This window comes from Aulonocara stuartgranti, assembly GCF_965226115.1.
Source record: "Aulonocara stuartgranti genome assembly, chromosome: 7".
Classification (NCBI taxonomy): Eukaryota; Metazoa; Chordata; class Actinopteri; order Cichliformes; family Cichlidae; genus Aulonocara; species Aulonocara stuartgranti.
The window spans coordinates 31,611,431-31,633,752 of record NC_138945.1 but is presented as its reverse complement, the minus strand read 5'-3'; the positions used below and the strand labels follow the sequence as shown (position 1 = coordinate 31,633,752).

General features: G+C 39.5%; 1 protein-coding gene across 1 annotated transcript in view; it reads left to right on the top strand.

Annotated features, from left to right (window-relative positions):
* LOC309709893 (uncharacterized protein) overlaps positions 1 to 22,322 on the top strand; it is a 65,261-nt gene that overhangs the window by 22,586 nt on the left and 20,353 nt on the right. The window contains 4 exon segments of the mRNA XM_082538831.1: positions 1,927 to 2,140; positions 3,691 to 13,647; positions 14,286 to 14,582; positions 14,694 to 14,793. Coding sequence (XP_082394957.1) covers positions 1,927 to 2,140; positions 3,691 to 13,647; positions 14,286 to 14,582; positions 14,694 to 14,793 — 10,568 coding nt within the window.

Here is a 22,322-nt window from a genome sequence, read left to right as displayed (position 1 = left end):
CATGTGCCCCTTGTAACACGTAAACCATAAGGTTCCCATTCAATTAATTCACATTACTTATTTTTTTTTCTTTCCTTGCTGCATTCATTGATTACCTTTTGACATTTTCTCCCATTGCTGTTTTCTTGTTTTCTACAATATGCCCTGTTCTGATGTTAGAATGTTTTTTTACAACACATATATCATTTATTATTATATTGTGTACATTCCAGAAAAGATCCAGAAAAGTAATCTTCTGATACATAACAAACATTGCTAGAAGTCTGACTAACAATGGAAGCCCCTATTACGTGTTTAATGTAGGGAATTGCAGTTCCTTCACAGAGATGACAGGTGGCAGTCTTTGCTAAATATTTATGAATCACTTCTTATGGCTTTATCACTTGAAACGACAAACCCCAGCCTAGCTATCTCCCTAGCCAATACTTGCCTTATGGTTAGCTTTTAGAAGACGTTGCCTTTGAACTGGTAAGGTCAGTTTCAAGAAGTGGTGTATTTTGGTGCTTTCCTATATGAAGTTATACAAATTATTATGAAGCTGTGTGGGGTGAACACCTACAAACTGTCTTCTTCTCGGTAATTCAACACAAGGTTGCCCCTTTGTAAAATGATTATTTTATGTTTTTGTGTATAAATATAGAGGCTTAACTGGGCTAACAAGAAATAAAGTTCACAATCTTTACTTTTCTTATAGAAAATTATTCTGTAGATGAATCTATGGGATCATACAGCTAGAGAGGTGAAGAACAGCTCTTTGCCTTACATTTAGCACAAGTGCTTGCGTGTACAGCACTTTATTTTCTTAGTGGGGCAACAAACAGTGCAAGCAGTGATGTAATGGTTTGATATATTCATGACTATGAATTTCCCAGGCTACATGTGCACAGGTGGGAGTTTTGTTTAAGTAAAGCCACATGAGGCAAATTGTTTTGTTAGAAACTTTGTCTTGTGTTGCACTGTAACCCTGTTAGTGATGACCAATTATTTTAGTATGTTATAAACAAAAATCAGCATCACAAAAAAAATAATATTTTTGCTATAAGAGCAAGGGGAAGTCCGTATTTACCTGAAAATAATAAGAGCGATCCTGACGAAATCTGTTTTTATCCTGCATGGAAATCTTTTCATTCAGAAGATTCTCTTGCCTTCTTAATTGAGAATGACTGTACCAGAGTGCAGTGCCATTCTGTGGGTCTCTCCACTCTTTTTACTTCGAATAAATCACTTTCAAATAACCCCAGGGTTGTACACAATTAGCTCTTATAATTCTACAAACCTATTGCTAGTCAGTTAGTCAGCTTTATTTTTTATTTTTCTGCTAGGATCCAGGATTACAGAATACTCTCTTCTTTCTTGTTTAGTAAAAGTTGCATCTTATATTTTGTTCTTGAAATACTTACATCAATTGCACAATTTTTTATGACATTTTATGATGTGAAATCTATTAAAACATAATCAGAATAATTCTGTCATATCAGGGCCAGTAACATTTATTAAAATAACCGCACAAAGTTTTCCTGGCTGCAGATTTGTGTAGCTCTGTGTCCATTTGTTGCTTTCCTGTCCTACTCAGGCATCATTATAATGGTTAAGAGTGTGTCTAGAAACTGCCATATTTTGCAATTTGTATTCAACATTTTGCTTTTTTTGCAGAAGACCTGTACTGCTTTGCACTTGACCCATAGCTTTTAGAAAATTTTAAATGTTTGCATTTTTAACTTTTCCCCTAGCATCAGGTAACTGTGGTTTGTTTATTTTTTCAGCTTTTTGCATTTTTATATTTAATAAAAATTCAAACAAGAATACATACACTTCTTTTACATAAATAATCAGCAAGGTTTGATAGAAAAATGAAGCCATCTAACTAAACAATTTTACAATCTGTCAGGATGGGGTGTTTAGAGCTTGTCTTTTTACCTGCTGCAGCCTTGGATGACCAGGACAGTGCTGTAGATGACCGGGATAGCGATTACCGCAGTGAGACCAGTAACAGTTTGCCTCCACGTTACCACACAACTGCTCAGCCCAACTCATCTATGCACCAGTACCCGATGGGGCCTCGGCCACAGCATCGCCCGGATGGCTGCACAGACTCTGCCCACAGTTTCGACCTGGACTACAGGGACCCAAGAGGAAGCAGGTAGACCGGGTCGCCCAGGGATACCTTCACTCACTCATGCACTCCTGAACAGACACTCTTTATCCTTACACATACTGGCAGTGTAGCCTGATGGTTCTTGCTTCCGCTGCAGCAGTTAGTTTTGATGGGTTGCTTTATTGTGTACTGCTGTCGTCTAATGCAAAGTAATATAATCACGGCGGTAATGGCTGTATTTGCCTTTTGTTTTTGTTTTTTTTCTCCCTCTCACTTTTTACACAAATAGTGCAAAACTTAAGAAGTGCTTTTCAATAATGTAACTGAAAATGAGTTGTCTATTCATTATGACCTCAAAAATAACCAGAGTTAAATCAACATCAATGAAATTATAAAGGTAAATCATGCAAATGTAATTGGTATCATAATGACATTACTTGTGCCTCCGTTAATTAGGGTTTAAAACCTAGTCAGAAGTGTTTACTTTAGATAAGATTGTTTCACAGAGAATTGGTAATTACCTCTTAATTAATTTTGTCATGAATAGTTTACCTGATCAAAAGCCCATGTTTTTGTCTTCCGTACATCAGGAAGAATATCAGGATTATTTGTTTACTGTTGGCCAAATGGCCAAAATAAAGTGTTTATATGATGATTGTTACTAACATACAAAAATAATATATTCTTTTTTGTTGTTATTATGGTCACTACAACGCCAGTAAAATGCTGTCAGGAAGTATTTGGTCCAGAAAACAAATATTCTTGGTTCATGGACTTTAATCTTGTGTGCTTGCCGTAGCATGCATGCGCACCAGTGAGACTGCTACAAATCTGCCTGTGTTGACTGATAGGGAGTTGATCCGGATAATTCTACATCAGAAAAAAAATGTGATTACAGTCACAGAAAAAAAAAAAACCTTCATTGTTCATGTTTCTTTTTGTCTTGAGGGTGTGTTGGGTTGTTTAAAGTTTCTGTTAGTTTGAAATGCTCTGGGTATATCACAAAGAGGAAATCCCTCTTTCACACCTCTGGAGGAAATAGGTCAGTGACAGACACATGCCTTTCAGTTGTAACATAAAAACCTCTACCATGAATGCCATATGGTGGTGATTTTGCGGACATTTCCTGTTAAGACTTTTACAGACAGACTGTGGAAGTGCTGATAAGCGTGTTTGTTGCAGTGGGGATTTACAACAATCTAAATTCAGTGAGGCACGTGCAAACATGGAGCTATATGCACACAATCTCACACTTGCAAACAAAGAGTTTTATTACCCCTGTCAAATTTATGAAATGTGTAACATGTTATGTTCTAGTCTTTTGGTATGCCTTCTGGGCAGTTTAGTTAAGATCATCAAAAACTGCAAAAAATGTTTATTAAAGAATGCAATGTTACATATTGCTTACCATATATATTATAGATCAGGTCATCATTACAAAAAGATTTATTTAGATTTGTTTCTGTCATAATTTACTGTGTGGCTTAACTTGCGTTTCTGTTTGCATTTTTTCTTTTTGTATGCCTCTTTTCCATCCCTTTATCCATTCCCACACCCTCATTAAATTAATTTTTTTACATAAAAAAAAAAAAAAGAAGCTCTTTAAACCAGAAAGGAAGAGTCAGAATTATACCTGTAGATTCTGGCATGGGGGTTGAAGATTGGGAAAACAAATACAAGGGGCAAAGCAAGCCACAGCTAAGTGACTTTATAGATGATGAAGACAGCGTTATCTTTCGCATGGGAAGACCCTACTCCGAGCTATCACGTTCACCTATCCATCAGAATACAAAGCATAGTGGTGGTCTGCCTGCCACCTATCCTGAGGGTTATGATACTATTGATCGTCGGCGAAAGAAAAAGATTACAGACCCAGGAGGGTTTCTCAGTCCAGAAGCAGACAAAATGAGAAAAGAGACCTTTCCCGCTGACCTTGCACTCCTCCGTGAGAAAAGAGGGGAGCTTTTCATGCGACAGGTAGCAGAGATGCAGGAAGAGGAGGAGCGTATGACATCAGATCTAAGACCATATCAGAATGGGCTTCTCTACAAAACAAGGATGTGGGCTAAAAATGAGCTGGACAGCACTTTGGAGAATTATGTGGCATACAAAAAAGGGCAAGATGCTAGAAGGAAGGCACAGTTTGATTTTGAAATGGAGAGCCCTCTGCACCACCCTATAGGAGCAGAGGACAGTGTTAATGACATTGCCTTTATGGCTGATGAGTGTCGCTCAGAGAACAAAAGACATTATAAAGATAGGCATTCTTTCTCCTATGAGGACCACATAGAACATTCACAGAGCCTTTGGGAGAAGTATGGGAAACCTAAATCAGGAGGATGGGTTTCAGAGGCAATGCTCTCTCCTGTAGAAGAGCCAAGTGATGAATATGTTGATCCTATGGATGAGCTTCAATGTCTTGTTGAAACAGTGTCTGAATACCTGGCTGAAAAAGAAGAGGAAATTAGCAAATATGGATCCCTGCCTAAATCAAGCAAGTCTAGGCTGTCCTCCTATGGTAGCAATAGAACTGATTCATTTGGGGAGGAGCAAAGTAATTCAAAGGATTTAAGAGAAGAATCCCAATCACATGCTGCTTCTGATCAGGGCATTTCAGGAGTAAAAAATGCCATGAGCTCATTGTTTACTTCTCTCACTGACAAAGTTGGTGGAGGCCCTAAACAGCCTGCCCTATCTCCACAAGTATCATCTGCACAATCCTCACAATCTGGACTAACAAAATTGTTGTCCTTCATTCCTAAGTCAAATAACACAGCTCCCGTAGCTATTGTCTCTCCAGTAGAAAGTTCTCCTGAAAAGTCATTCAATTCTTTGCCTTCTCACCCACCACATGATGCCAAAATACACAGTCATCATCAAGAAACACAAACTCCCAGCAGGTGTCAGACTCAAACAAGTGCAAAAGACCATGTACCCAAGCTTGTAACCAAACCTCAAAGTGCTCCAGAAAACTCAGTCTTGGGTAGATTAAATCCTTTGAAGCTTTTTTCAGCTGATAATGTGAATTTGGCTGAATGCAAACAGGCGTTGGAATCCACATGTTCTCAGAGTCATACACAATTGGAAGAGAGATGGCTTGATAACAGAGGTAGTGAATCAGAAAAATTAAGAAGACTTTCACATGAAAAATATTCAGGACAAAATTATGATAGAAACTTATATGAGACACAAATTCAGTCAATTTTGAATAAAGGGAGTATTCCTGTTCCAGAGCCAGAAAGGTCAACTGGGCCAACACATTCTGTAAACACCAGTTTCTTTAGCCCTTTTAAGAAGTCATTAAGTTCACTGATCACACCTGCTGCCCCTGTTCCCCCCCACGGAGCTCCACCTGTGGCAGTTTATCCAGTGTTTAGAACCACAGAGAGCCCCCAACTAGAGGAACCAGTTGAAGACCTAGCATTGACTAGTAAGCCTAAAGTACCTTTCTCTTCATCTGAAAACGTTTCCACTCAGCCATGTCCCAAAGCAGAAGGTGGTGTGCTTTCTGGTTTTTTAAAGTTTGCATCCAGTGAAGACATCAGTGCCTCCATAAAAACACAGAATCCTCAGCATGATCTGACTTCAACAACTTCGACCACCTTGACCAAGAATCCTCCTGTGCACCAGGAAAATAGTGAGAAAGGGTGGTTTTCCAGCATATTCAACCCTACCCCAGCACCCTCTGGTCTAGACCAGAATGTAATCTGTAATCAGCAACCTCAGAACAGTAAACTGTCATCTGTCTCACAAGCCCAACATACATCAAATCAGAAATCTGGAATGCAGCAGCAGACTGTCAATCAACCAAAACAAGGTGGACTGCTATCTGGAATTCTTACATTTGGCTCTAGTAGTGACTTATCTGGCCATTTATCACAGCATGCTAACAATCAGCCATTCAACAGAAATAATCCCACACAATTTTCCCAACACACGGCCCCAGAACAAACCTCTTCAACTCCACAGATGGGGGGCCTTCTCTCAGGTTTATTGAACATTTCATCTACCAAAAACCTGCAACAAAAGGGACAATCTCGTGATAGTGAAGCACAAAGGAACATTCCCGGCAATTACTTTGGTCAGCAGCAGACTTCACACAGAACTCAGCAAACACACACTGCAGAAAAGGGACTGCTATCTGGCTTGCTCAAATTTGAATCCTCTGAGAATATTTCAAGGAGTCAAACAGTTCACCACCAAAGCAGTCAACAAGGTCCAAGCCAACTGAGTACTCAAGGTCCAAGCCAAGGTCATCCTATTAAAAACATTCCTCAGAATCACCAAGGTGTCCGATACGAGACAAATAAACCAGGATTTGCTCGACAGCAGACTGTTCCACTTCAGCAAGCACCATCCCAACAAGGTGGTTTTCTATCTGGACTTTTCAAATTTGCTTCAGCAGACAACATAAACACACAAAGTCAACCATCAGCTCATCAGCATGGAATGACACTAAGCAAATCCAATAATGAGCCAATAAAGACAACGAATATCCAAGTTTCTAGTCAAGATCAGCCAAAAAATAGCACAACGCAAAAAACAACACATGCAAGTAGTCTGTTTTCTGGACTTTTTAAATCCCCTTCAGAAAACACAGCTCAACAGTTGCAGCCCAAAAACACCTATGAAACACAACAGCAAAACAAAATACCACATAACCAGACTGATCCAACACAGATAGAGACAGCGGGTCAATCGGGAGTGCTCTCAGGGTTTTTAAACAAGTTTACAAAATCAAATGAAAGTATTCACACAACCTGTCAAACATCAACAGAACAACCACCTCAAGAAAGGGCCAATAATTATACAGTTACAATGAAAAGCCCACTGCAAAAACAGCCACACAATAATATGACACAACAACAATCAAAAGAAAAGGCAGAAAAAGAGAAAAGAACAAGTCAGATAAGTGGACAACAGACTACTTCAGCCAAGTTCATAGAGTCTTATTCTGACATATTAACAAATGCTAACGTAAACCTTGGAAGGGATGGTTTACAAAAAGACAATCCAGATTCTCTCAATCCAGGAAAGAGTAGACATGCTTTAATCAGTGCACCTGTGTCAGTCGATACTGAGAGTTTGGATTTGCGTACATCAGCTACTTTTGCAAGATCTCTTCAGAGCTGCACGACATACTCCTCAGTGAGCACTGGTAATTTGCCTCAGTTATATAATTCTGGTTCATTTAGGTCAACTAACCCAATGGCCTATAGTGCAGGAAATATCCATTCCCTTTTACAAAGTCGTGCAACTTCACCAGTCATGACCATGCATCCATATATTGGTGGAAGCTCTCCATCTTTATACAGTGCTACAAGTCAAAACCTTTATCAGTTATCTGCATATGCAGTAAGTCCCTCTTATGATGAAAACCAGTGGATCCGTGAAAGTGCTCTGTGGCAGCAGTTTCAGGATGAGTCACTAGGTTATCATTTCCCAGTAGAGAATCAAGGATATAGGCTGAGTTCTGAAAGTACACCATTACCAGTACCTGAGAATCAGAACACTGTGCAATGGCAAGGTGTTGTTTATCACCAAGAAAAATATAAACCACATCAGTGTGAAGGATATAGAAATGATGATCTATATCCAAAGAGAAAATTATGGAATAGTTATGAAGACTTGGGAAATATAGAACATTTACCCAATGAGGAAGGTGTGTTGAACTTAACTACTAAACAGAGTAATGCCAAGTTTGGGAAATGGCATTCATTTAATGATGGTAGCACTTATAGCTTGAATGGTGTTTCATATCATGAAGGGTATTATGAAGAAACTGCTCCAAGCTTATCTTATTCAGCTAACTGGCAATATGGAATGGATAATCCAGACTCACAGCATGTTCACACCAATGGCATGATCCATCACAGTCAGCTTAATTTGAACAGACCAGTAGATCCTCCAAGTGCAAATATAGACCTCGAAGACTCCCTGTACCTTGAAGACACTGAATGGTATCAACAGTGGCTGGCACTTTTGGAGCAAGGAATGTGGTGGCCAGCAGAAGACGGTGACTGTGGCTACTTTGTTTACACAGATCATGAGTATATTTATGCTTTACTTACAGATGCAGTGGGAGAATATGTGTATGCATGTGCCCCTGAAGGTGAATCTTGGGGAAATGCACAGCAGTTAGAAAGTTTTCCAAGTGCTTGGCTGAAGAATGAGATGGTTTTAGTCTGTGGCTTTAAAATTCCACTTTACAATGAAGATGAGCTTCTTTGGCTTCCAGGTCAAGATCACAGAGATTCTCAACTTCTAAATGCCCCCCTAGATTTGTCTGCTGCCTACAGAAAAGGAAATGAGATTATGAATTTAAATCTTGAACAATTCTCTCAAATGTTTGAGAATTCATTTCTGTCTCAAGGGCAGCCTGGTGTGGATTTCTCATCCTATACATTAAACAAAGTTAAGATGGATCCAAGACAGCCTAGTTATGTATATCAAGATTATTGTAATGACATCATTGACCTTTCATGTCATAATAGAGATCATATTGGCCCATATTGGAATAACCAGGAAGTAAAGACATTTCTTGCTCAAAAAGTTTCGGTCTCCCTGAATTCTACTCCTACAGCAAATTCTAATCAACACTTACTTTACAACTGTTACCAACCTAGCCAACGGCGGCGTTCATCAACTGCTGTTACAATAAAACATGTGGATGATGTATCAGAGGAAGAATGGAGGAAAAGAGTGTCTCCAGGAGAACAGCAACCTAATCGTCAGGTTAAGAAGATTTCTTCCCTAATAACCTCTTTTGTCAGCAAAACATCACAGGTTGAATTGAACAGTTCTAATAAGTCCACATGTGAGCAAGCCACTGACAAACAATCTAAAAGCATCCTTTCATCAGGATTTCAGAGTCTGAAGTCTAAGATAATCAGAGAAGAATCTACTGCCGTTGTAACTCAGACAGAAAGCTTTAAACAACAAATTGAAACGCCAGTTACCAAACAGGGTAGAATTTTGCCCACAGTACCAACAGCACCTCAAGTGACTCACCCTGCAACACACTCAACAAATTCGCATGCAACTCAGAAACCTAAACTTTCGCGGCAGACTACCATGGTACAACAAGTGACTCCACCAACAAACCTCAATGTGTCAGTGCCTTTAGGATCAAAAGAATATCTTAGTAAACCTGCACCAACTGGACAACCTACATCGGATAAACCGATGGACATACCAGTGGGAAAACCATCTGAACAACCACAGGCAGGGTTGATGAACTTCCTAAAATCTGCAGTAGGAATGGAGGAAACCAAACCAGTTCTCAATAAATTTACTGACACATCTCCAAATCAACAGAGCAAAACTGGCAGCACAAGCTCCTTACCAGGAAGTGCCACTACAAATAAAGAGGCTACAGGAGTTTCAAATCTTTTGGGGTCAATCAGTAATCTGTTTAGCACTGAGCCCTCTCAACCACAAAAACAGCAAATCAAACCTAGTGTTACAGAGGATTCACTAACATCAGCATCTCGATCTAAAGGTATTCAGAGACAGCAAACGTTAGACCAAAGTGGCTCATCTAGGCCCATGCAGAGCCTAATCCCAGATAAAAATATATTGGAAATGTCTACTCAGAGTATCCCTACAGGCTCTGCAGCCAGCCACTCACAATCTGTGCCGCCTGTTGCACAAATAACGCAGGAAACTGAAAGTAAACCATCTGGTGTACTGTTTGGATTTTCAGTTGGAGAAATATTTGGGGGATCAGCAGCATCTAACCAGTCTGGTCCTACTGGTCAACAGGAAGAATCACTTGGTAAAACTATATTTTCAATGTTTACAGGGCCAAATACCCAGCAGACTACAGATAAATCTGGGACATTGTCTCAAACACACCCATCAAGCACACCTTCACAGCCTTCTCAACAGGAAACACTTGGTAAAAGTTTATTATCAAAGTTGTCAGCATCAACTCCTCATGCACCTCCTAACGAAACCAGGCCCAACACTGAGGCGCCACAGGGGGGAACTATCCCTCCAAAGGATCCTCCATCTACAGGGTTCCTTTCAATGTTCGGCAGTCACAGCACCCAACAATCTCAAAATCAAACTGGATCTTTTCTAGGGGGAATTCTTCCTGGATCATCAAGTTCAGCTGAAAGCCCAATGAAGGGGCTGTTGTCAATGTTTAGTGATCCCAACCCGCCACAAACACAGTCATCAACAAGACCATTTCAAGAACGAGTAGTCCAGTCACAAACTCAACAACAAGGGGGACCACAGGCACAATCTAAACCACAAGAACAGCCTCTACCACAAGGACAAACAGCTACCTCTGTTCTTGGGGGTATATTCGGTGGATTGTCTGCCTCTACTGAAAATCCAAGAAAAACATTGTTTTCCGTGTTTAGTGGTCCTAGTTCCCCTCAACCACCAAGAACTGGAGGGGATACAAACATGCCCTACACACCAGGGACTGCAGTCCCAAAAGAACCAACCAAGAGTATGTGTTCTGTTTTTAACGATGTTTTGCCAACACCACAACAGACTCCCAGTTCATCTGCTGCCACCTCTGCCAAAGAGTCCCCAGCTATTCATTCAAAACAAAGTTCTTCCCAGATGGCATCTATTTCAAGTGACCATGTCCTCAAAGATGCCCCTTCTAGTGAATTCTCAGGGAACAAATCTGATAGTAACTCCTGTCAAGTGCATGCTGTCCCATCTAGTGATATTACAGTAGTTACCACAAATACTTGTGGTGACTCATTTGAAGCCAGTGATGTTATGTCTAAGCACTCAAATTTAGAATGTGGTGTTGTGCATAAGGAAATGAGCACAGAGAGTGCACCCCAGGATCCTTCTTTTTCTAAAGAACCTTCAGCCTCCGTGATTAGTGGATCAGACCCACATCCTCCATCTTCAACTGGATCTATCTCAGATGAGCCAAGAAAAGGTTTTCTTTCTTTATTTTCTACACCCAGCACTGAGCCAAGTTCTACCAAAACAGATCTGTCAACTACAGGATCTACACCTGGATCATCGGGCCTGAAAGACCAATCAGCCAAGGGGTTATTTTCAGTGTTTGCAAGTTCTGCCCCTCAGCCCTCTTCACAGACTGGAAGTTCTCTGTTAGGGGCAATGTTTGGAGGTTCTTCACCTCAAACACCATCATCTCAAGTAGGAGGATCATTGCTAGGTGGGTTATTTGGAGGGTCTGTACCGCAGACTGCTCCACAAGCTAGTCTCAACAAGACTGGTGGTTCTGTTCCCCAAACTACAGGATCACAGCCAGAGTCATCATTACTTGGAGGCTTATTTGGAGGATCTGCTTCCCAGGCTGCTGGATCCCAGTCTGCTGGGTCTATTTTGGGTGGTATATTCGGTGGTTCAACAGTTTCATCTCTTGTGCAAACTAGTGGGTCCACAAGTGGAAGTTTTGGTGGGGCTGATCAGACTTCCGCAACTCAAAATAAAAACTCTATATTCGGAGGGATTTTGGGCAGTTCACCATCTCCAACAGCTGGTGTACAGACAGGTACATCTCTTCTAGGTAGTATTTTAACTGGCGCTTCTGGTCCAAATGACACAAGTTTGTTTTCAGTGTTTGGAGGTTCTACTTCAGATGCAACAACTACTCCAACATCTAATAATGACAAAATATCAACTACCACTCTCAACAGCACTACATCAACTGTAACTGATCAACAAAAAGCCATTGACAGTAAAACTGTTTCAACTGGTGGTGATAAAAGTGAAATTAATACTTTGATCAAAAGCAACGATCAAGTGGAAATCCCAAATACACTTGAGAATAAAGTTCAGCCTCTTGCTGCAAGCTTGTCTAAAGGTGAGGATAGTCTCATAGAAGAAGTAAGTTGCCAAGATACTGATAAGCAAACTGCTTTATCTGAAAAAAATCAGTCTAAAGAGTTTGAAATGTGTGCATCAACAGAACAAATTGTAAATTCAGAGATTGCAAGTAGTAGTCAGTTGAGTCAAGATACAAAAACACCTAATGCAGAAGAGGAAATGCAATTCCCTCAGTCTGTAAGTTCTTTGGCCCAAGAACAGCAGAAACCTCCAGTGCCAGACAAGTCAGATACAGTTACTAGCTTCACGTCCACCCTTTTCAAACCAACACCTACTCCCACTGAAGGTCAGCAACAGCAAAAGCCTTTTGGATTGGCAGGAACAGCACCCCAACCTTCCTCCATTCAGACTGGTGCGTCAATACTAGGGGGTATTTTTGGAGGCCCCAGTGCCCAGGCAGCGTCTCCCCAGACAGGTGGATCATTACTTGGAGGCTTATTTAAAGGGTCCGCTCCTCAGTCTGCTACTCAAGCCACTGCCCCCACCACCGGAGGTTCAATATTAGGTGGGATGTTTGGGGGAGGATCCAGCACCAAATCTGCAGTTCCCCAGAGTGGTGGCTCATTACTGGGTGGAATGTTTGGAGCTTCTGGAGTTACACCTCAGGCTGGTGGTTCTTTGTTTGGAGGAATGTTTGGAGGAGCTACTGGTCAGACTGCAGGATCACAAACTGGAGCATCAACTTTACTTGGTGGCATAGGAGGATCTTTGTTTGGGGCTATGGGACAACCACCTAAGCCATCTGAATCTGTGCCAGCTATACCAAAACCAACAGCCAGTGCAATGGGACAACCACCTAAGCCATCTAAATCTGTGCCAGCGGTACCCAAACCAATCACCAGTGCAAATATAATGATGGGCTCAACATTGCAAGATAAAGATCAAGTGAAGCCTGGCAGCTTAATAAATGACAGTGCTGGGGAAACTGAAACAGCTTGTTTAAAAACTTCTACTGTTTCAAGTGCAGCAAAAGACATTTCTGTCATTCATCAGGTAGTTAACAATGAAAAAGAAAAGCCAGAAGGGGAGGGAGAAGTGATACATGAGAAGCCCATGGTTATTAAAGAGGACCCTGAGAGTAAAGAAAGTGACAAGTCAGTCCCACCTGATGTCACAGAGGCAGATGTTAATGTTACTTCACCTCCTAATCAGTTGCCCAACAATGCAGAGCCTTCTCAAGCTAAGTCTTTGTTTGGGTTTATATCAGCACAGAGCAATGCAGTAAAATCTCTTGGATCCCTGATGTCATCAGCACCATCACTTGCTTCATCATTGTCTCAGACAGAAGGAGGTAGTAGCCTAATTTCAGGGCTGAAAAACCTTTCTGGAGGCGTATTTCAAGAGGAAAAACCTAATACTGAAAAACAAGAGCCATCCACCATTTCATTACTGGGGGAAAATGCAGGTTTTCCTCAGCAGACACAGCCATCCAAATCACAAGCTGTCCCAGTTATAACTTCTCAACTCCAAACTAACAACAGTTCAGCAAGCAATGAGACTGTACAAAAGGTCGAAACAACTGAAGCCGAAAAAACTGTACCGGTAGGTTCCACAGATGATATAGCAACTCCCCAGATTTGCATCTCCACTCCTGATGTAGATCCTTCAGCATCCCTGACCCCAAAAGAGGAGGAAAGGCTTGTAGAAATTCACCCCTCTGCAGGTCCTAACTCTGGAGTGCAGCTGGACAACCAGTCCAATCTTCTGTTGAATACAAAAAGGCTAGTAAAAGTACAATAAATGGCATCCTCCCTCCCTGCCCCCATTTGTGAAGTGGGAATTTTGGGAAAAAAAAGTTTTTCCTATTCAGTTTTGCAGTCAATTTTCACTAATTTAGTTATTTTGTGTCTTTGTCTGTGTTGTTCAGTGTGGCCTTTTTGTGTTTAGTATCTGCTGTATCATTTGTCATTTTAAATCCGAATTCCACAACAATGTTGTATTGAGTTTTAACTTTCTGGCTGAATCTACATTGTACTCAAACATTCTTATTACTATATCATTATATTGTTATTATTGTTATACCGTTCTCTCTCTCTCTCTCTCTCTCTCTCTCTCTCTACATATACACATATATGTGTGTATGTGTTTCAGCAATTGAGTAAAGCATCTTGAGCCAACTGTTGTTGTGAATTGGGCTATATACATTTTATGAATTAAGTTGTTTGCAACATTGTCATGGAATTCTGCTTTAATTTATACACTTTTATTTATTAAATATTTTTTTACGTGTACATCTAGTAATCATCATATTTTACGAATCCATTCAGTCTTTTGTAGTGCAAACTTAAAACTATAAAATATTCAGAAATGATATTTCACCATTCTGAATGTTTTTCTCACTCCTTTCTCACCATTGTAGTCCAGTGGAAAGTAGTCGCTTTGGGTCATCAGGAAATCTTAGCCAGACCAGCTCCCAGCTTAGTGAGACTGGCCACGAGAGCACTGGAGGGTCAGAACTGGGGGAGTCCTTCCACTCCTATCATAGTACTGGTTTTCACCCTTCTACCAATGGGCAGCTACGCACAAATGGCACAAATCTCTCCATCAATGGACACTCTGTGGTCAGTGAGCGGGAGATGGATAGGCTGTCCCCTGACAAAAGACAGGACATAAAAAGTGATACTACAGCAGAGACAGGATCCCCCAAACTCCACAGGTACATTTTTGCTTGTAATTCAAATGTGTTTGATATAATGAAAATGCCTGAGAACTGAGAGATTTCCTCTTTCTCTTCTTTTCATCTAATGCTTCAATCCATGTAACCTAGACCTAGTTTCCATGATGATGATGGACCACCATTACCCTTTTCCCAATCCAGACTTCATTGGATGAAGGCCATCACTAAAGTCAGAGTTCAACTGCGGGAGGTATGCAGTATTTTAACTTCAGTTCCTCCAACAATGTTCAATCTGTTATTAACCCTTAATTCCAACTTTCTTCTTTTCCCAGTCCTTGTACACACAATATTTGCAAGCACGTTCATACATACAATCCTTTGAAACTGGTTGAGTTTAGTCTCTCTGAATGTTCATGCAGATGCACTAAAATGTGCTAGAATGATATTACTTCTAGTGAATTGGTGTCCTAATTGCAGGCACACGACTAACAATGTGCTCCTCTGTTAAAACTACCCAGCAAAAGTTTTTATGATCCTCTAATTTTTAAGTAGTCTTCATTTTGTAACTTATATGAGATATCTTTGTCTCCTCTCCATCTTATTAAGTCTTAAATGTGGAATTTACTCTCTTCATGTGGTACTCATAATAAGAAATATAGTGTTGATTTTAGGCAGATTACTCACTGCATGAAAAATCTATATTGCATTAGTAGATGTTTTGCTCACAAAAGTCCTTACTATGTTCTTCTTCCAAGGATATCTGCTATGTTTGACAAATTCAGGGATAAAATCTGAAAATCTCCTGAAAGCGATAACTCAAGAAGGACGTCACCAAAGATTTTCAAATAATTACCAAGTTGCAGCCACTAAAAATCTTTGAACTCAGTGACCTTGAAATCAAGGTCAAGTTCAGATGTCAACTTTTTTGAAAATCAACTAAAATCTTACATTTTTACATCTGTTAGAAGGCTGTGGTGTAGCGGTGGCTACCAGTATTTCTTTTTATGTTGTGTTTCTTTTATGTTTTTTATGTTTGTTTCTTTTACTAAATGGTTGTTGTGTATTTTATCAGAATGTGCGAAAACAGAATATATGCAGTGACACATATCTCCATATACTGTATAGCTTGTAATCAGTATCTTTAGCCCAGTGTTTGTGTTTGTTTGTTTGTTTTTTACAAATCAAATGACCTTTGTTAAAAAGGCAATTGTGGCATTATGGAATCAACTGTAATGTGACCAAATATAGGTGCAATCTGCATTACCATTTCTGGAGAATTTTAAGTTTAGATGTTAAATTTAATAATTTAAGACCAGTCAGAAAGACTGGACTTTACTGTGTTCATAATGACAATATTGGGATTTGTTAGTCATAACTATAGTTCATCCTCCCTGACTAAAGCTTTAATAGCATGGCAATGAAGGAGCAGGGCATATAGCCCTTGCATGCCTTCATTATAATGATGACTTCCATGAAGTGGTTGAGATGAACATGAACTATAAATGAGTGATTGAAGACATGAGTATAAATCAAGGGTGAAAGCTGTCTAAGTGCTAATCATTAAATGATGCAAGGAAATACTTATCACACAAGGCTGCTGGTAAAGATTATAATTAATTAGAATTGGAAAGTTTTCGCGTGGTGTCACAGTGACTAGCATAATGAAAATGCTAGATTTGATACCCTAAAACATACGTGCTTGTTTATTTTCAAAGAAAGGTTTGGAATGAGATTGTAGTAATTTAATCAAACTTGACGACAGCAAGGAATCATGGGAGGCAAATCCATAACCCATACTTGATGAGAATATGCTTTAAAGTTTATACATATTATCCTTCGACTCCACAAATTCTCATTTAGTCACTCAGGGATAGTAGTATTGCCAATGTGTTTAGCTTGAATGTTTTTGAAGTTTTAAAAACAATACATTTTGACCAATGACTCTTTACAGTGACTGTGATCAGCTAAAAGCTGGTAGTCTTACACCCTCAGATTAGGTTTGCACTGGAATACACTCCCAGAGAACAGTGAGAGAGAGAGAGAGAGAGCTAGTGCAGTGAAAGCATGCAAGAGGGTGGGAGGGATAGCTACTTAACAGAGGGTGAACTGCTGTGTGATCATCTACTTGTGCTGTGCTGGCTATTTCGGTTGTAGAAATCAGGAACTCAGCACTTGTATATTTTTTTTTAACTTGAAGGAAGATTTGCTGGTTTGATTGACACTGAACAATGTTCACCAGTACACCTGGGTAAATATTTTTATAAAATACAGGGAATTGCTATTACGAGCTGCTGAGCAACCCTCCATGTGGAATTAATCAATTTTATAAGATGGTATCTACAGGTTGTTCATTCTTTCTGATAAGGTAAGGATTACATTTTATTTAGTATATTTATGTTAAATATATATTTAACATATACTTTGATTAAAAATATAGATTGTACAAGTTACTGTATGGAAGATGTAGTATTGTAGTGCATAGATACGCAACCATGTTTAGCCAATTAAATGTCAAGAAGGCATCTCTTCTTTCAGTATTCTAAAATCTCACTCATTGATGAGAAGCCAGCTAAAAAAGTCAAAAGCAAGATGCCTTTTTTACTTATTCTTTTTCTTTCTATTTAATGAAAGCTGTGGATTATTTAATAAGGAAAGGGGGGAAAAAAGGGAGACCGCTGAAGATTGACTCACTTGGAATATGGCCCGAACCCCTACCTGCCCCTCAGTTATTATGATCAATCAGTCAATCAATCAATTAATTAGTTACACATTGATGCGACTTTGTTTGTTTACACATATTCATCAAGTATGTCTAAAACTAGCATTAGTTGGTATGTTTGTAAATTAAATATGGCTATTAATAATTATTTTATGGAATAAAATAATATTTATAACTGTAATTTTATTGTGAAGCACATCGCTGCCTGTAAATGTAGGATAGGGGGATTCCATTCAGCTGATAAGATCATCAACTTATTTTCATTCTCAGATTGGTGACTGAAACAGTCAGTTTTGATTGGCTGATTATACATTTCTACCCACTAAACGCTTATCAGGGTAATACACACCTTCTGTGCTAAAGTGCTTATTGGAGACCTCAAGTGCAGGGGTGTGTTAATGTATTTAGCAATTATATTATGCACTCCCTGGATTAGTTTACTTAATAGAATTGGACATTTGCTTTCCTAAAACTTTGCCATGGTATAGTTATGTTATAAAGCAAATTGACTACAAAGGTATTGTAAAATACAGAGAAAGTCCCCAGAAATAAGCTTACTTTAGTCTGAGGCCATCTTAAATGAAAATATTGCAACTCTATAAAATGTTTAATTTTCTTGTAATTTATATTTTAGAAGCTAAGGCCTCCTATGTTTTTTTTTTAACCAGATATTTAGTCACAGAGATGGAAGAGATAAGTGTGAATTTTATTACTATTTTATTACTATTTTTAAATATAATATAATTATATTAAAAATATTAATAATATTTTTTTAAAGTAGCATTTACAAATCTCAAAAGAATTATATAGTGCACTATTTGTAGAGCTAAGAAATCCTGCCGTGTCCAATTAAAACTCCTTAATTTGAGTTACAAGCAGTATTAAAGCAGGGATGATGAACAGAACTTGACCTTGAAACTACTGCAACATCTTCTACATTTTTGAGAATTTGGTAATTGTCTCAGTGAAGAAGACAAAATCACAGAGCTATGGTAAATGCCCTCTGTGAATGAAATAATGCCAGAACCAGATTTATGTTACAGTTGGGGTATTCAGTTGTCATTCCAGTGTGTACCAATGGATCAGAGCTATTAAGCCATGCAGCTGGTAAGGGTGTGTAAGAATGGCATGGCCTCAGAGGAGAGAATTGACCTGTCATCTAATTACTGTGCTGTCTTTCCAAAGCATCCTAATTACAGAGATCTAAGCAGCTGCATGGCGTTCATTCTGGAAGTTGACACTCTGACTGACTCTCAGTTAAAACAATGTCTATCCAGCATTTGTATTGTGGAGAGTAGTGTAGTCTCTCATAGAGGTATTCCATGTGTGCTCAAATGCATTCAGCCATCCCATACGGAAAAGATATATATAAATCTTATAAAGTTTGTATCTGTCTTGCGTGAAACTTGTATGAAAAGCATACAAGAGTGAAAACACATATAAGATCCCTTGAAAAATTATATAAATGAAAACTTGTATGTTTTGGATACTTACTAAAACAGTATATGAAAGTATTGAGAAAGTGGTCACTTTCATAAGTAAATCATATAAGTTTTTACTATTTCTTTTCCATATGGGATGTCTTTAATCCAGAAGGCAAATGAACTTTCTGCCCAGTGTTTAAGATATTGTGCATAGTCAGAATTAGAACTCCACTGTGGTCTGAGCTAGTGGTCATAAAACAGTAAAGTTTTATGTGTCTGTGTTTTTCACTTGATGGGTTTAATAAAAATGGGAAAGATAAATTACTTTCTCATTAAGGGAATTATAAAAAAAGAGTTTACATTTAAAATCACTACTTTTAAAATGCATACATTTGCATACTTTATCATTACCTTTCCTGTACTAGTTTTATTTATGTACCTGTGTTTTAGGTAATTGCTGGTAGTAGGGCAAGTTGACAGTTCCAAAGTTCATGTGGTGGTTTTATCATATTTAGCTGCCATCTGATAACAGAGAGCTGGTAGGCATAATAATCACATGGTTTTTTAAAGCTTTTTCAACAAAATAACTTACTTGCAGATACTTACTCATATGCAGGTTAAGATGCTGGCTTATACTTGACCCATCTTAAGGAGGAGTCACAGAGGCAGTGATATCTCCATGTGTAGGAACAGTTGATCACAAGTGCCAATTCTCAGGGATGTTTCCCAGAGGACACGTCAGTGGAGAGGATGAACCCAATGAACTGGAGCCAGTTCCACTCTCACCCAAGAAGAGTGAGCTGCAGAAGAAAAAAACACAGCTCCCCAATGTAGGGCAAAGTCTCTGTAAAAAACTACAGAAGTGTCTACAGGCACCAGAAGATAATTCATTTCATGACCAGATATCAGTCAGCAAAACAATAACCAAAGCTAACCCCACCATATCTGAGAAAGACAGAAATTCTGATTGCCAAGATGGCAGTGAAGTTGTGGAGGCTTCTATCCCCAAGATTCTTGAAAGAATCACAAATGAGGAATGGAGGCAGAAGATGGAGGATGAGGAAGCAGACCATAGTAACGTAGTGGAGCATATCCTGAAGGAGCTGAAAGGAATCAATAAGATCCAAGAGGAAATTTCTGACCTGAGGCAGTATCTAACGTCTGTGCGAGGCTCAGTGGATGAAGTATCTTGTTGTGTCGATGCAGTGCTCAGTGAAATAGGTGAGCTATATTCCGGGGCTTCAGCTGTAACGCATCCTAGCCCTGTTTCTCAAACACGTCACACCAGGCATGGAAGTCTGGATAGGCAGAATGCAATCTCTTCTCCTCACACAGGTGATCCCAATCCTTTGCTGGACTGCAATGATTATGGAAGAGATTCAGGATATGTATCATCACATAGATCCCCCAAACAATGGCATGATCAAGCCACTTGCAGAACAGTCCATCAAAAAGATCAAGAGTACCTGGAGCAGAGTTCAGACATGCGCTTGTCTGATGTCTGTTACCTGGAGCTTCACTGTGACCAAAACTACCAAAGTACTAGCTCATTGTCATCATGTCAGAGCTCCAATTGTCCAGAGGCAGCCTTTCTTCCTGGTGACACGGAGTATAGCAGATGGCCAACTGCTGATATTCAGCACAGTATTAGTAGAGAAGGTGGTTGGAGTGAGGAGGATGTTTCCTCTTGTGCAAACAGTGGAGAAGAGCTTGAGAGCTTTCTAGGAGTTTGGAACAGACGTGCAAGAGAGGACACACAAAGCAGCACACCAGGTCATTCTTCTCACAACAGTTCAGAGCACCTTTCATTGTTGTTTGGAACCCATTATAATTCACCTTCAAGTTCTTCCAGTCAGGTGGACTGGAGGCCTCTGAGACAGGAAGCTGAGGGAGAAAACTTGGAGTGCGACTGTGCTGCAAACTGTCCATTTTCACGTAGTTCTGGATACCACACCACAGATGCCTGTGCGAATGAACTTGAGAGTGGGCCCTCTTGGAGCTTGAGCTGTTCCACTGTGTTGTTGACAGACTGTGATGATGGTTATTTAGAGCCACATTCACCATGTGATTATTGCCCGTCATCTGGGGACACTCTCGATCTCGGTTCTGCTGAGAGTTTGGACAGAGAGTGGACAGATCACAGCATTTCCAGGGAGGATGTAGGAGAAACATTGTCACCAGAGTCACCTGAAATAGATCCTGAAAGCACACCCAGGACTGCTGACGTAGGTTTTGATGCAACAAGTTTTAGCAAGGCTGTACTCACGGTCAGGTCAGCTTTAAAAGGGGCTTTCAAAAAGTTGGAAGGTTTGAATACCGAAGATGAAAAAGATGATAGTGGTACAGAGCCACCGCCATCCTTGGGTAAACAAATTTCTGAACCTGAGGATGAGCATATCACTGTAGATTATACAGAGGGAGAGATTAGCCTTACAGAGAATTATCCTCACTTTGCCACCTCAAAGGAGGACAGTGATCCTTCAGTCTACATGGATTGTCTTGAGATGCACGAGAATCTATCATGCTCCCTTCAAGCATCTCCACATAAAGCAAGCCCCTCTCCTGGAACTCCAACAGAATATCACTCTGTAGAGATTTCACAAGGAAAAGGAGACTATTCAACAGATGAAGAACTGTCCAAGTTTGATATAACGCCTGACCACCAGTATGCAACAAGGCAGGATGAAAGTCCACTGGGTCCAGTTCGTAACCAAGATGAGGTGCGCTTAAGTCCCATAAGGGAAAACCATGTTCTTCATGAAGAAAATCAAGAAAGGCTGACTGATGAAAAGCAAGGCAGGCTAACTGATGCCAGTCACAGAGCACGTATAGAGAATTTCCAACGTATTCTAAGAGAAAAGAGGCAAACTCGTCATAGACTGTCCAAATCTGCACAGGGATCCCATGGTTCTCAAGGCTCCCAAGGGTCCCAAGGATCTCAGTCTCAAGACGAGTTTGTATCAGGTATTTTATTTATTCATTTATTTTTTGCATATATACCACTTGCAAGCCTGGTAATAACAGCAAAAATCAAATCTTTATTTTTGTAGTGAACTAAATGCATTTCCTTTAGTTACAAAATTGTTTGACTTTGCTCATGTACAGCTACTCAACTTGATTTATAATGCTACTTGTATTTTGTTTTGTTTTTGCAGACTGTTGGAGAGAAGATAATCAGGTTACTTGAAATATATTAGCTCCATGTTCAAGCTACATTATTTTGTTTTTGTTCGGTTTGTTTATTTATTAATTTGTGTGCATCCCCCCCACACAGTACTGTTCTTACTTTTCTTATCAACATAAATACTTGTTGTTTCCAAAGCATAATGCTCTAAATACACATTATATATGGTATTGACTGCATAGATGTGTAATTTTTAGTCTGAACGTATTATTGACATTCTAGATGAGACATTTGCCTGATAACTTTAGTTAATCTGTTACAGAATAATTTACCAGGAGCTTGCTGTAACTTTACAATGTTTGTGGTGTTATTTCTTGTGTCATGTTCTGTTTTCGCCTTCATAATATTTTCAAACACTATCAAAATCTATTAGAAAGAACCCCAGAGGAAACTCCACTGTCAACTAAATAAATGAAAAAGGAAAAAGTTATACTTGTAGGAAGAAATAAAAA